This window comes from Callithrix jacchus, chromosome 15 (genome assembly GCF_049354715.1).
Source record: "Callithrix jacchus isolate 240 chromosome 15, calJac240_pri, whole genome shotgun sequence".
In the NCBI taxonomy this organism is placed as follows: Eukaryota; Metazoa; Chordata; class Mammalia; order Primates; family Cebidae; genus Callithrix; species Callithrix jacchus.
In genome coordinates, this window is record NC_133516.1 from 74,341,722 (window position 1) to 74,357,578 (window position 15,857).

Sequence of the window (15,857 nt, forward strand, 5' to 3'; positions counted from 1 at the left end):
TTTTCTTAACAAATGGGATTTTCCAGTCTTGGAGAGGTTTGCAAGAAATGTATGTATTTTTTAAACCTTTGAAATGGAGGGGTTTTTAAAACTGTTTTTAAAAAATCTTACTAACTCTGAACTAGGCTTTTTTCTCCTGTCCATACACAATTGAGATGTTTCTGACTTTGGAATATGTCACTTTTCCTTCTAGGACCTGAAGACCCTTCCAGAATGCCAGAGGAAAGTTCCCCCAGGCGGACCCCGCAGAGCGTTCCCTACCAGGACCTCCCTCACCTGGTCAATGCAGACGGACAGTACCTCTTCTGCAGGTACTGGAAACCCACAGGCACACCCAAGTAAGTGTTCCTCAGAGAGCCACCCCAGGTGACAGGGGAGCATGGCCCCTGCTCCTGCTCCTCCTCCTCCGGTCATTATCATGTGCCAGCCATCTCGGGTGGCACTGCTTTCTCTATGACCTACTTCCCCTGACATTTTAATGTTAGGCTGAGCACCGTTAACAAAGCTAAAATGTATACTTCATAATTTTTTAAATTAAGAAACAGGAATTATTTTTTCATTATAACAACTCAGATACAGATCCTACTGTGTGGCAATTTTCAAAAATTCCACATGACTTTATTTTTTTGTACTGGAGCTGATTTCCTGTTGTACAGGCATTCATTTAAAATCAAACCCAACAATTAAAGAAAATTCCCTAGATGGATGAGAAACTCAAAGTCATACATATATCTTCACCTTTGCCCTCTTTTCCTGCTTGCTTCTGAGCTTCAGAAAATGGCATACATGTGTCACCAGGAAGAAAGGGGCCTGGGTATTTCCTTCTGATTCCTTGCCAGCTCCATTACTTTGTACATTTCCATCAAGGATTTGTCTTGCTGTTAGAAGCAGGCATTGGGACTACACACAAGACAGCTGGTCTCCTGCTGCTGCTCCCTCCTCTTGGACCAAGCAGGAAAACCCTGCTTGTTTGTGTTATTTGGAAAAAGGAATTATTTGTGGTAACCAATTGGCCTGGTGACAAGTGAACATTTCCTGTTCCAGGAACATTTTACCTGTTTCGTAGGCCTCTTGTCTCCTTGGGATCATTGTGTGGTTGGAGTATGTCTCTCTTTGTGCCCCAGTAATCACCCAACCCTAACACAGGTGTAAAATTTCGTCTCTGTCTTCATCAAGGTATCTATGATCCAGGGAGCTGCATGTTAAAAATGCAGAGGTAATGGACTTAAAACCCAGTGTAGAGTCATAGCTTCAGGGCAGTTGGACAGACTGACTGTGGTTTTTGTCTAGTGTTTTCAAGTGAGTAATATGCTGAGAAGAGTTCCTACCGGTTCTGGTAATACATTTCTTAAAGAAAGTGTCTGTATATGCATATGTGTTAGAGGAAGGGGGGGTTGTCAAGCATTATGATGCTAATTAATAATTAATTCTCCACTCTGGCTTAACTGGCTGTAGAATTGCTCAATCTTGGATTAATTTCTAACAGATTAGTGGTATGTGGTGAGTTATTTGATCAATATACAGAAAGAGGACAAAGAATTATTGAAAATAGAAGTTTTTAATGTCTGAGTCTCAGACTTGGGGGGCTTTGTTGGTTAATTAGTGAGGTTGTCCTAGTTTGAGGTCAACAAAAGTAAAGTGGATCTGCAGTCCTGGCACAGGGGGAGGGCGGTGGGTGAGTGGGTTAGAAATGGCCGAGTTGGCTGTCCTGCCCTCCCCTCGGCTGCCTGCGGGAGGCCGGGGTGGCAGGAGGCTGTTCACAGTCTCTGTGCTGAAGTTACATTGCAGGGAGCGCCCTCTGCTCTGTTGCGTTTGATCTAGTTAAACATGAAAACTCAACTTCTTAGTTTAAGCTGAGCTGCCTCTTGGATATCAGTGTCTGCCTTGTGGTAGGTGCTGTTGGGAATAAGAACAGAGGTGAATGATTGAGGCAGTTGAGCCCCAGAATTTGGAAGAAACCTGTGGGTCTAGAAAAGGTTAAGGGAATTGAGGGCAGGAGCAATGAAATAGAGCAACAGAGCCATGAGCATGTGTGACACTTTCCATAGTGTTATCTCCTCAGTTTATCAAAGAGGAAGGAGCTGGTCAAAGTCCTACCTGCTGGGCCTCCAGCCCCTGGAGATATGATGACACGCCATGACTGATGTTAACCCTGTGCTTGCTGGATCTTAGGGTGGTTTTGAGGGTCCTAGGGTGGGATCTCAGGGCCGAGGTTTGTGCCAGCCAGCATGAAACTCCTCTGTATCTTTGTAAACAAGACCAGCTGCTCAGCAGGCCTGCCCTCTTACATGATCTGGGAGACCCCCACAGCATCATTATAATAAGTAGTAGTCTTATTGCCTGCACAGAATCATTCACTCTGCTGTTAGGTAGAGGGAGGGGACCTCAGGTCACCAGGCCTTCAGTCTGTTTCCCCAGTCCCTTTACCCCTCTTCAGCATAACCAGGGCCTGGCTTTGTGCAATCCTGCCTCCCAGTTAGGAAGAAAGAAGGGAGGAAAAGCAAGGGGCAAAGAAAGAGGAGACTGAAACCTCCCTGACTACTCTACCAACTGTGGGCAAAACATGGGCCAAGAGCACCTCGTCTCCAGTCCTGCCTCTGCTATGTTTCTCACAGAGGCCCTTAGGACCTCAGAAGCCACCCTGGGGCCTGTGGATATCATATTATGCAGAGGGATCTGTGCCTATCTCGGTTAGTCTGTACTGGTTTGGGTGGATTTTCTGGCCAACCAGTTACCTCTAGCTTCTGGGGCCTGCCCTGAGCACCTACTGAGACATACTCCCCTCAGAGGACCTGCTGGGTTCCAAGACCAGCTCTGCAGGTGGCTCAGAGCAACACCAAGCCATAGGAGTCAGCCACTGCACTGGGAAACTGGCTTAACCCGCTTTATGGAAGCAAATTCTGCACATAAATACCAGCCTCCTCAGACTGGATCCTGAGAAAGAGAAAGCCTGTCTTGGGTTAGCCTTTAGGGTCGGTGCTGTTTTTAACGTAGCAGGCCAGAGTCTCTGTGTTTCAGCATTGGGACCCAGAGCTTAAACCTCCATTTGGCAGTGCCAAGGCAAATTCATGCTGTAATATTTACAGTAATAACAAATTCTACACTTAAGGCATAGCAGAATTATTGCATATTGAGTGCCAAGTACATTCTCAGGTCTGGACTAGATTCTGTGCACACATGATCTCATTTTACCTTCACATCAAACTGTGAGACTAGCATTATTATTCTTACTATTCCTATTTTACAGATGAGGAAACAGAGGTTCAGTGTTACAAAGTGTCTTTCCCCAAATGACCTGCTGACACCAGCGGGATTTGGTCCACATTCTTTTGACGTGGACCAAATCCAGTTGTTCTCCTTACACCAGCAAGCAGGACAGATTTTGTCTTTACAGGTAGTGTTTTCCTGGAAAATTCTTACATTTTGGGTTAGGGTAAAAATTACTTCCTAGGGTAAAGAGGAAGAGAATAATTAATTCTCCCTAACCGTTTGCTCATAATATATTAAAAGTGAGAAATGAGCTGGGTTCAGTGGCATACATCTGCAGTCCCAGCAACTCAGGAGGCTGAGGTGGGAAATTCCTCAAGACCAGGAGTTTGAGACCAGTCCGGGCAACATGTTGGAAATTCTGTCTCAAAAAAAAAAAGAAGGTAGAAAATAGATTTAGAGATATGTATCCATTCTGAAAAAAAAAAGAAAGAAAGAAAAAGGAATTTATGCCCTTGGCTGCCTTATTCAATTCAGCATGCTGGAATTTAAAAATATTGGCTGGGCACAGTGGCTCATGCCTGTAATCCCAACACATTGGGAGGATGAGGCAAGTCGATCACCTGAGGCCAGGAGTTTGAGACCAGCCTGACCAAAAGTGGTAAAACTCCCTCTCTACTAAAAATACAAAAAATTAGCCAGGTGTGGTGGCAGGCGCCTATAGTCCTAGCTACTCGGGGGGGCTGAGGCAGGAGAAACACTTGAACCCAGGAGGTGGAGGTTGCATTGAGCTGAGATCACGCCACTGCACTCCAGCCTGGGTGACAGAGCCAGACTCTGTCTCGAAAAAAAGGGATACTAGATCATGAGCAAATGTCCACTGATGCTATTGGCAGGGTGATGGATTCAGGCCCGTGGATACGGTTGAACTACTTTGTGGGCTCTTGAGCTAGGAAGTCACAATTGCTCTTGTGCCATTTTGAGAAATATTTAGCACCTGGAAGTTAACTGTGATAATTCCTTATCCAGGAGAATGACCAAATGGCAGTTCTCGGTGGGGGAAGGGGTGTGGTCTGAAAACAGTTTGAAATTTGATGACTTAGACTCCAAAAATGTCCTCATTTGACACTGAATGACCAGGAAGGCTGGAGAGCAGGCTGTAATTATATGATTGTACAACTCTGACCCCTGCCAGACAGTGAGTTCAAGGCATGGAGCAGATCGTATTCGATGCTCATCTGCAAGGCCCACATGAAGGAGGTGTGGAGACGAGGGTGCTGAGTGGACACATCTCACTCCTGTCTTTCTCCAACTATAGTCCACCCCAGTCTGTCCCCCCAGTCCCTTTACCACTCTTCAGCATAACCAAGGCTTGTGTACTTGGCCTTCCTGGCAGCCCCTCAACTCTGGAGAGCTGGCCCACTTTCTTTTCTGTAGCTTCTGTTATGGTGATGATAACTGGTGTATTTAAGGAACTGGCTCAAAGTGCGATTGTCCCTCCTTCACAGATGTCCCAAGGCACACCCCTGGGATGCCAGAGCCCTCCCCACTTCCTCCAGAACCCTCCCTGCCCTCACACCTCCAGCAAGTGCCTCCTCCTTTAAATCTCTGTTTAGCATTTCGTTCCAAACTCCCCTGCATTTACAGAGACCTTCTGGAACATACACCCTTTCTCCGAATCTTGCCGGCCTTGCCTTCTAGTCCTTTCTTGCCTCAGACCTCGGTCAAGTGGCTAGGAACCCTGTAGCCACCCTCACCACGGCTCCCTCCTCTCCCACCTGACCAGCTCCACCGGTTTGTGCTGTCTCGGAGCCAGGGTGCAGCCTACATGGTTTTCAGGATTTTCCTGTTGATGACATCGAGCTGGGGGCTTCAAGGGAAACACAGGTAGGGCTCGGGTAGGAGGGGTGGGGGGAGGACTAGAAAGGAGATTTCACATTGTTTCTGGAACCTGCCCAAGTCCTCAGAACTGCGGCCGCTGTCGGTGGGTCTAGAACCAATAAGACGGGGCTCCCTGCTCCTGTTGTTCCTCCCCTTGCTCCCAGGCATGGGGCTCAGTGATGGCCCCCATTGCAGCCCTCCCCTTCCAGGCCCACGTAGATCCTTTTCTCCATGAAGCCTTTACTCCCTGTGTGTGTTGCAGCAACAGGCAGTGCCATCCTCGGGCACTTCTTCCCATCTATGCCACTTTACCTGGAGGAGAGGCCATGCCTGAGGCCTGGGTAGATTTAAGTTGTACAGAACATCCCCTCTTGCGCCCTTGTAATGTCCTCCTCTCATCAGCCCCCAGCTAGACACGGGTGTGGCACCGGTAGCTCTAGGAAATAAGGGCCCCTCCCAGCCATCTGGATCCATCTGGAGGTGAAGAATTTTCACCATCTGGTTGGACATAATTCCATCCCCATGGCCTTCCGGCCTTCCAAAGACTTTGTCCCCAAAGGTGGGAGTGGCTTTTCCCTCCCCACCCTTAGGCTTTCTAATCAGGTTGTCAGCTGGCCTTTTGGAGCTTTCTTCCCCCACCCCCTGCTTTGGGTGTTTGTTCGGTGTTCTGGGAAACCTTCTGCAGGTCCTGTTTTCTTCGAGTGTAGAAGGGAGTGTGAATTTTCATCTCCCCAGGCTGCAGCTGCTGAACCCTGTAGCCCTTCTGAGCTCAGCCACCTGTGACCAGGTGTTCCAGAATCACCAACCAGCTGGTTTAGCGCAGATGCTCCCTAGGGTCAGCTAAATCACACAACTTATTGTCCCTTCAAGTGGCCGCTTTTAACTCCACTCTGTCAGTCTCTGCGGGGGTGAAGACACCCTGGCTCCTGCTCAGTGCCCTGTGCTTTCAGCTCTGTGGCTCCCCCATACAGTTTCTTGCTCTCTTCACCCAGGATCTGATGCAGTGATTCATTCAGCAAATACTTCCTTATGATGTCTACATGGTCCAGGCATTTCCTCCGGCGCCAGGGTGGGGAAAGGGTGGCAAAGATCGTGCATCTGATGAAGGGGTGGGGATGGACCAACAGGTGGTTAATTATAATATGATGCAGCCAGGACCTAGAGGCAGGGCTGCTGCTATGCCAAGCAGAGCCTTTGTGCAAATCAGACAGAGGTGCCCACTGGGGAGGCCACTCCATGAGTTGATGAGCGGAGTGCGGGCTGGGTCTCAGCTCCTACTCGCCCTTCTGTCTCGTGTCCTGGATGGTGTTACCTTCGGAAAGGGCACATTGGGGAGAGGACCCAAGCAGAAAAGCATGAGCCAAAGGGTGGGTATCTTGGATACCCAGCCAGATGGAGAGGTTCATAGTAATCTAGGAGCAAGGTGAAAGGGCCAAGTCATGGCATAGACATAGCACCACGTGGTAGCAGGGGATGGAGAGATCAATGTTGACTGTGCCTGAGGACACATGGGCAGCAGAGGGAGAAGGAAGGTGACTCCCAGGTGTCTCTGGAGTGACGTCAGAAGGAGCTGGTGTTATTGAGGATGGGGGAACGCAGGACTGTCCCTCACAGAACACACCTTTAGTGTATTCTCTGCTCAGAACACGGTGGGGCTGCTGTCTGGTAAGGATCACAGCAGCCTGGGATAAGCCTGGAGGAGAAGAGGCAGTGACCAACGAACCAATTCCATTTCATATGCCACCAATACGATATTCATCAACATGAATCAAGAGTGACTTTGCTGAAAGTAAGGAAGGAATCAACTTACACCCTCTCCCCACAAGGAGGAATCAAAAATGAAGCACCTTTGACTTACATCTGTTGTTCCATAACATTTACTCTGAAAGCCTGAGAAAAGGCCGTACCACACATTTTCTAGCAATGACATTATTTTTAGTCATTTATTGCCATTTATTGCATTTAGTCAATTAGTGCATTTTAGTAGCACGTCTATTTTATTTTGTCCATTTTAACAATTTCCAGAAGTTTCTTTTTCTTGTATGAAGCTGTTATTACTCCTTCTGATGCTTCTGTCTTTGTGATAGCAAATTGTTTTATTTTTAAACAGGGCATTTCTTCTGGGCTTCTTTAAAAAGTCTTTCGAATAGCAAAGATCTTTTGATGGCAAGAGGCAAGGCGGGCTGCTATTCTTGCAGTTGAGTTTTCCAACAGCTTTGTTACGGGATAATTTCGTCCAGTTGCTGTAAGAATGTTCTGCTGATACAAATCTGGCTTTATTTTGGAGTAGAGTTGAAGAAAAAAATAGCAGAATAAGCTGCTTCCTGAATGGCTACTGTTGTGCACCATTGTCTATTTATCAGCACCTTTTAGGTTTAGATCTTAATCCCAGATGCACTTTGTTCGTGAATGCAAACCAAACTGTTGGTCATTGTATACACAAAGGAAATAGTCTTTACTGGTGAAAATTTTTACAGCTGAGATGACAAGATGACCCTTGTCCCATATTGCAGGGTCATCCAAGGTTCTTGTTGGTAGGAGGTTCTTTTCATTTCACACAGCCTCGTTGATTAGGGGGTGGGGGTGGGGATGCCGAGGTGGTCAGCGAGTGAAATGGGGTGACATTGTTCTCTGTGTGTTTGAGGGCTATAAGAGCTGTGTGCTGTGTGTCCCTCCACTTGCAGCTGCCCCAGGATGACCTTTGTGGCTGTCTCTTAACATGCCTCTCTCCCGGGCTAGTGCTGATAATTTGTTCCTATGCTCGGTGTTCCACAAAGTCCCTTGTTTATGGTGATGAGAAGGTGTGCCTCGGCTTCCCCCAAAATATTCAAACAACATGTTTCTCAGGGAGTCATAAGTCTAACAACATTCTGAAAAGAGGAAGGGAGAGAGGGAGGGAGGCAGGGAGGAAAGAAGGAAGAAAGGAGGGAGGGAGGGAATGAAGGAAGGAAGAAAGGAAAGAGAGAAGAGGGGAAGGGGAAAAAGTGGGTGAAGGACAGGAGAGAAAGAAGGCGGGAAAACAACAAACTGAGCATTAAGGTTTCCTTGGAGAGCAGCAGCTGTCCCTGACCTTGACCTTGGGGATTTACAGGAGGTTCATGGATAGTTTTAGGGGGTTAGAGTCTGGGCCTTTTGACATCAAAGGGGTATATATACTTTTCTAGGAAAGGAAGAGGGATCATAGGCTCCACCAGACTCTCAAAATGGATGTCAGTGACCCCGGAGTTCTGTGCCACCCTCGTCATTTCACAGATGGAAAATCCGAGGTACAGGGGGTGAAAGGAGCTTCTCAGGTTGCCACAGCGCTGGCATGGGGTGGAAAGGCAGCCTCCTGATCATGCATTGCTTCTGCTTTGGGCTCTTCCTCAGAAGTTGTCCCATGCCTTCTTCTGATCAATTTAAACTACAAGTTAGCCCTCCCCAGGAGGGACTTGAGCAATGTCCAGTTTAAAGCAGGGCTTGGAGAGGTACCAGCCTCCTGTCTCCCGCAGGAAGCTGTTTGGCCAGCCTCCATTTTGCTGGGTCTGTTGAAAGTGGTTAGAAGTATGTGGGCACCTAGCAATGCCCACTGAGGCTGCTAGTAAGAGCATATGCTCCTCAGAAGAGATGGCCAGAGACCTACTTAGAGCAGCCAGGAGAGAGGTAGAAGGAGGGGAGAAACTGTGGGAGGAACAGGAGCCTAGGAGGCCTCTGGGAGAATGAGAGTTGGGGGAAAGTGGCAGACTCTTATGAGGGGGCCCCAAAAAAGAGGAGGGAAGGAGGGGAAAAAAGAATAAAAAGGGAAAGATGGAAGGGCACAAAAACTGCTCGGTTGGCCACATACAGCCTCTGGTTAATGTCTCCTGGTCAAGGCCCATCAATTCTCCCAGGTAATCGGCAGCCTACTGGATTAGAGAATAAAAACGTTTAGTTAGGAAATTGCTGCCTTTAGGCATTTTAGAAGTTCCCCAATGTTTATCTTGTTCTGTCAATCTTGAAGAGACATGTTTCAGGGAAACATTGCCTCTCTGAAAACCAAGTCAATGGTACATGGAGAAGAGCAGAGTTTCTGGGGCAGGACTGCCAGGACCATAACCTGGTTGAAGCTGGCCAGATATGGGCCCCCGGAGATGCTACTGACCTGTCATCACTGCAGCAATTTCTCTTCTTTAAAATGAGGACTAATAGCACCTTTCCCACATGGGTGGTGTGGGTGAGAGAGAAATGTGGGCTCCCTGAGGGGTCAACATGAACTCTCCTGATTCCTTTGCGTTGATTCCTTTGTCTGTCTGTCTGGGGGTTCTGAGGACCTGTGCCAGCCTTGTCGGTTGCCCACCATTACCCCTTACTTCCCTCTACCCTCATGGCAAGCACCAGTCCCAGAGGACCCAGTGTGAAAGCAATCATGTTTTTGACAGATACCAGCCTGACTGCTGCCCTCACCACACTGGTCACAGGCTTTCCCCAGGGCTCAGGTTACTCACTTCTTTTTTTCTTAACTTTTTTGTTTCTTCAAATAAAACTCAGTTCCATGTCAAGGAAATTTTAGGCTCCCTGATAAAATTTCTGCAGTGGCTGGGTGGTTCTTTTACAAAGTAAACAAAACAAGAAAGCCACAGGGAAGCTAGCCTTTGGTGGTGAAATTCTTTTTGAGATAACACATAATAAGGGGAGTTAGACACTTTTCTTTGATGTAGAATTCAGTAACAGGATTTGTGGCATAACTCTTTTTTTTTTTTTGAGATCGAGTTTCACTCTTGTTGCCCAGGCTGGAGTGCAATGGTGTGATCTTGGCTCACCACAACCTCTGCCTTGAGGGTTCAAGCGATTCTCCTGCCTCAGCCTCCCAAGTAGGTGGGATTACAGGCATGTGCCACCATGCCCAGCTAATTTTGCTTTTTTTTTTTTTTTGAGAAGGAGTCTTGCTCTGTCGCCAGGCTGGAGTGAAGTGGTGCAATCTTGGCTCACTGCAACCTCCGCCTCCTGGGTTCAAGCGGTTCTTCCGCCTCAGCCTCCCGAGTAGCTGGGACCACAGGCACATGTCACCACGCCAGGCTAATTTTTGTATTTTTAGTAGAGATAGGGTTTCACCATGGCCAGGATGGTCTCAATCTCTTGACCTCGTGATCCACCAACCTCGGCCTCCCAAAGTGCTGGGATTACAGGTGTGGTAATTTTGCATTTTTAGTAGACAGAGTTTCTCCGTATTGGTCAGACTGGTCTCAAACTCCCAACCTCAGTTGATCTGTTGGCTTCAGCCTCCCAAAGTGCTAGGATTACAGGTATGAGCCACCGAGCCTGGCTGAGGATTTGTGGCATAACTCTTGACTGGAAGGAGAACCAAACAACCCTTAGTTATTGTAGCTGGAAGTCAACTCAAACAAACCTTCCTTAGAGCATCCAGTCAATTTTCAGTTGTTTATGTCTTAAAGTATTCCAAAGGAAAACATGTTTTTCCTTTGGTCCTGATTATGTTATCATGCTTGGTGGAAATGTTTATGCTGCAGAGTGAGACTGTTACTACAAGGGCCATGTGCTAGATCCAGAGTAGGTAGTATAGTCTAGGGTATGTTAGGAATCTATTGCTGTTACTCAGCCCATGATTCTGTGGGTTGGCAATTAGTGCTGGGCTCAGCTGGGTGGGTCTTCTGCGCTTCTGGCTGGGCTCCCGCGTGCATCTGTGGTCAGTTGCAGATCCAGCTAGAGGCTTGCCGGTCTTGGATGACTTTACCTACATCTGGTGTTGACAGGCTGTTGGTAGGATTACCTCAGTTCTTGTCCATGTGGTTTATCATGCTTTCTCAGACTGGCCTGGATTTGTTCTTAAGGTGGCAGTGTTTCAAGAGCAATGAGAGCAAATGCCAACATGCAAGCGCTTTTAAAATCTCTCTCTCTCTCTCTTTTTTTTTTTGCACTCAGACTGGAGTGCAATGGCACTATCTTGGCTCACTGCAACCTCCACCTCCCGGGTTCAAGTGATTCTCCTGCCTCAGCCTCCCAAGTAGGTGGGATTAGAGGCACCCACCAGCATGCCTGGCTAATTTTTGTATTTTTAGTAGAGATGGGGTTTCACTGTGTTTGTCAGGCTGGTCTCGAACTCCTGACCTCAAGTGATCCACCTGCCTTGGCCTCCCAAAGTGCTGGAGTTACAGGCATGAGCCACCATGCCTGACCTTAAAATCTCTCTTGTATCAAGTTTGTGAATGTCCTACTGGCCAAAGCACATCAGGAGGTCAGCCCAGAGGCAGTATGTGAAGGCATGTCCAAGGAGCAAGGATGGAGGAGAGAATATTTTGTGGCCATTTTTGAAATCTACTGCATGGGGGAAAAGATATTGTATTAAGAGTTGGGACCAGGGTTGAAGTTTTATTACTACCTCTGCCTCTGAGTAACTTTAGACAAGGTACCATCTCTGGACTTTCCAGCAAGTTCCCAGAAGTTTTTTCTTTTGCTATAACTCTGAGTTTGCATCTCACAGGAATAGAACAATCTATGAGCTTCTCCAGGGCAGAATTCATGTTTGCTTTTTTCTATCTTCTCCAACAAATGCCTCTGGCAGTTTCATACCTGGCACAAAATAAGAGATCAAAACACATTTATTGCATGAATGATTCAACTTCCTCATATTTTAGTGGGATGATTGGGAGAGGATGATTCCTGAAGTCTCTACTGCCATAGTTTTCCAGGAAAAGAATACAAGCATTTCCATTGAGTATGGCTTCAAGGTGTTAACATTTTGTGCAGGAAAAGGAGCACCTAAATCCAGAAGTATCACCAAAGGAGTTAGTGATACTGAGAAGAATAATATTCCCTGCAGGTAACCCCTTGAGATACTGGATGGCTTTGCTTTCACCAGTTTAGCTTTGCTGTAAAACTCTATGTGAAATGCATCTATGAGTAGGAGTTGCAGTATGGCAGGTGTTTTCCATTTTAGCACAGAAGTTGGCGTGGATGTCAGAATTTGGAGGGTTTGCTTCCTTTTTTGATTGGGTGGGAGAGTGGTTCAACAGGTATTAATTGGGCTCCAAATATAAACTCAGCACCATGCTGGACAGCAACAGAGGGTCCACAAACAGCTTGGAGACTTGGCCCCTTTCACTTCCGACCTCTCCATGGCACTAGTTCTTGCTGAACACCTCGTGTACACCAGGTCTCATTCCAGTTTGGAGATACAGAAATGAAGTGGTCCTGCCCCTGCCTTTGAACGCATTTCCATGCATTTGTCAGGGAGACAGTGCCACACACTGTGGGTGTTGTCTTGAGAAGGCTGTGGATTCTATGTTGGGATTTGAGAGAGATGTTTAGGTGACTTTCAGCTGGATTTTGAAGGTAGAAAGGGAAATTATGGGCAGAAGGGAATCACACTCTCACAGGCATGGAAGTGAGAGAGGATATGGTGTGCTCTGAAAACGACAAGGATTCTTTGGAAACTGGAGTCTGAAGTGCATGGCAGAAGGTAAGTTTGGAATAGCTGATTCGGGAGCCTGGATTGGAATGGCTGTTGTCTAGTCTGCTAGGCCCACTATAACAAAATACTGCAGACTGGGGGCCTTCAACAACAGAAATTAATTTTCTTGCAGTTTTGGAGCCTGGAAGTCCAAGATCAAGGTGACAGCAGGGTTGATTTCTCTTGAGGCCTTTCTCATTGGCTCACAGATACCAACCCTCTTGCTGTGTCCTCATTTGGCCCTTCCTTTGTGCACTCAGTTAGTTGGCAATGACCATTTTGACTTGCTAAGGAATTTGGGCCTCATTGTGTAGGTTGTGCTAGGAACCATGATAGAATCAGGGACCATGTGGGTTGGTAATTGTCTACAGTCTAGTCATTCAGAGTAACTGAGAAATTCCTGCAAAGGTTTTATGTGGCTGAGTGTCCAGAATTGGATGAGGATCCCACCTTTTCACATCTGTACTTCTCTGTGGTTTCATGGTAGATGCCCCGGCCTGCATGAAGTTGCTGTTGGTCTATCCTTTGCCTTGATGTATTATGTCCAAGACCATCTACTCTCAGCAAGACCCACAGGCCAGTGGGCTCAAGGGCAGAGCCAGCACAATATGGGAGCATGCCAGGAATGAATTCTGTCATTACAGAGTAAGGGCACTGTGCAGAGAACTGTGGCCATTCTCACTTTTTTCTTGCTGATTTTTGTCCTCAGGGATATCACTCATGATTAGTCTTTTTTAACTGTTGTTTTAAGAGACAGGGCTGTGCTCTGTCACCCAGGATAGGGTGCGTTGACTCAAATTTGGCTCACTGTAGCCTCCAACTTCTGGTCTTCAGTGATCCCCCGCCTAAGTCTCCCAAGTACCTGGGACTACAGGCATGTGCCACCACATCCAGATAGTTTTTAAATTTTTTATAGACATATGTTGCCCGGGAATGTCTCAAATTTCTGGCCTCAGAAAATTTTTAAATTTTTTGTAGACATATGTTGCCCAGGAATGTCTCAAATTTCTGGCCTTAAGAGATCGTCTCTCCTAAGGCTCCCAAAGTGCTGGTATCCCAGGTGTGAGCCACTGCACCTGGCCTCATGATTGGTCTTAATCAGACATGGCTATCCCACTCTCCTCTCCCATTGGCATTGCAGCTAGGGCTGGCTATAGGATTTGGTGATGGCTAATGAGACGCAGAAGAAGTTTCTGGAGGATTTTAGCTCCATAATAAGAGGCAAGATGATAATATCAATCTCTTCCTCTGCCCCAGTTCCCCTCACTCCCTACATTCTGCCTTTGTGGGCATAATGCTTGCAGCTGCAGTAGCCATCTTGCAGTCATGAGATGGCAAGGCTAACGTGCTGACGGAAAGTGAAGGAGAAACATGGGAAAATCTGAGCCCTTGATGGAACAGCTGAGCCAACCTTGGATGTGCCTATAAGTATACTTTGATTAATAGGACAAAAATCCACACTGATGTGTCTCAACCACCATGTGTGTTCTGATTCTGTCAACCAGATGCTTCCAAATGATGGAAGATCCAAATGGTGGTGAATCTTTGGACTGCTGATGCTTCAATTGAGTCTCAAAATGGCCCAAGACAGATATGGAGGAGCATGAACGAGAAGGAGGAAAGGGATCCTAGGCATATGTCCAGCCTTAGTAGAGGCACTGGAGGTGGGAGTGAGCAGGAAATAAGAGGCTGATGTTGGAGAATAGTGGGAGATGAGCTTGGAGCCTGAGTAGACATTGGTTGCTTGTCTCCCAGGTATCCATTTCCTTCTTCTTCCACCAATAGTGCTTTAAATTTAAGAGGCATCTCTCCTGTACTTTCAGCCCATGTGTCTCTGATGGTGTTGACTCCACCCTGGTCGGAGGCTGATCATATGACAAGTTTAGTCTATCATTATTTTACATTCTCCCCAGCTACAGTGATTGGTTCAGGGAAGGGCAAGTACCCAATGCAAATCAGTGATCAATAAGACTTCCCCTGGGACTTTTGGGAAGGAGACTATCACTTTTCTTCTCTGAAGAAAACTCTGGAAGTGTGAACCCTGGGCACTCTGGTAATCATTTTGAGACCACAAGGGGGAAGTCTGACAAAGAATGGAACCTACCGTAAGAAAGCAGAGCTAAGAAGTGTTGAGGGAGAAACCAGTTCCTGGCCATGTTTCCAGATCCCTTGAATCAAACCTACCAGTACTGAGCCTAACAATCACATAAGCCAATGAGCACAGGAATCTTGTTCTGTCACAACTGAAAGAATCATCATGGATCTGGAAATGGTCCCTTTGGAGGCTATGGTCATGTTGGAGATTGTAGACAAAATTTTTGATGAGAAAGCTAGGCTCTGGAGTAGAGAAAAAAGCAGAGTTTTCACAGGATGTTTAAACTACCCAGAGTAAGTGTCAGAAACCATCATAAAATGAAGTTCTGAGTTATTGCCCCTGTTCTTGTAGGACTGCCTTTAGAGGCCAAGAGACCTTCTTTCTCTCTCCTCATCACAGAATCTACCCAAGTGGAGATTCACTTAACAAAATATCTTTTAAAATGTAAATATCTTTTCACCTTAAGACACTGAAAAAAGAAGAGCAACTTAAGCCTAAAGCAAACAGAAGGAAGAAAATAATAAAGTTCAGAGCAGAAAATAGTGAAATAAAGAATAGAAAAAAATAGAGGAAATAAGTCCAAAAGTTGGTTATTTGAAAATACCAATAAAATTGATACGTCTTTAGCTAGATTCATCTTCATCCAGAAAAAAAGAGAGAAGACTTGAATTACTATAATCAGGAATGGAAGAGGAGACACTACTACCAAATTTTTAAAAATAAAAAGGGTTATAAAAGAATACTATGAACAATTGTTTGCTAATAAATTTGATAATATAAATGAAATGGACAAATTTTTAGAAAGACACAAACTTCCCAACTGATTCAAAAGAAATAAAAAATCTGAATAGACTTAAAACAAGAAAAGACATTGAATTAGTAAGCAAAACAAAACCAAAACCAAAAAAACTACCAAGAAAGAAAAACTCAGGCCCAGATGGCTTTGCCATTGAAATCTACCAAACATATAAAAAGAATTAATACCAATTCTCACCAAACTTTCCAAAAAGTAGGAGAAGAGAAAACACTTTCCCACTCATTCTAAGTGGCCAGTATCACCTGGATAACAAAAGCAAACAAAGATATCACAAGAAAATAAGACTAAAGGTCAGTATTTCTTATTAATAGAGATGCAAAAATACTTCATAAATTACTAGCAAACTGAATCTGGCAACGTTTAAAAAATTATGGCCGGGTACAGTGGCTTGCACCTGGTAATTCCAGCACTTTGGGAGGCCAAGGCAGATG

At 46.1% G+C, this 15,857-nt stretch overlaps 1 protein-coding gene across 8 annotated transcripts in view; it reads left to right on the forward strand.

Annotated features, from left to right (window-relative positions):
- Positions 1-15,857, forward strand: part of MGLL (monoglyceride lipase) — a 134,252-nt gene that overhangs the window by 1,152 nt on the left and 117,243 nt on the right. For 7 of the 8 annotated variants that reach the window (XM_078351812.1, XM_035274756.3, XM_035274753.3 and 4 more), the window contains one exon: positions 194-338. In XM_078351812.1, the coding sequence (XP_078207938.1) occupies positions 194-338 (145 nt within the window). Of the gene's footprint in view, positions 1-193; positions 5,095-15,857 lie in introns of those variants that run through there. The other variant, XM_035274757.3, reaches the window with a different exon arrangement.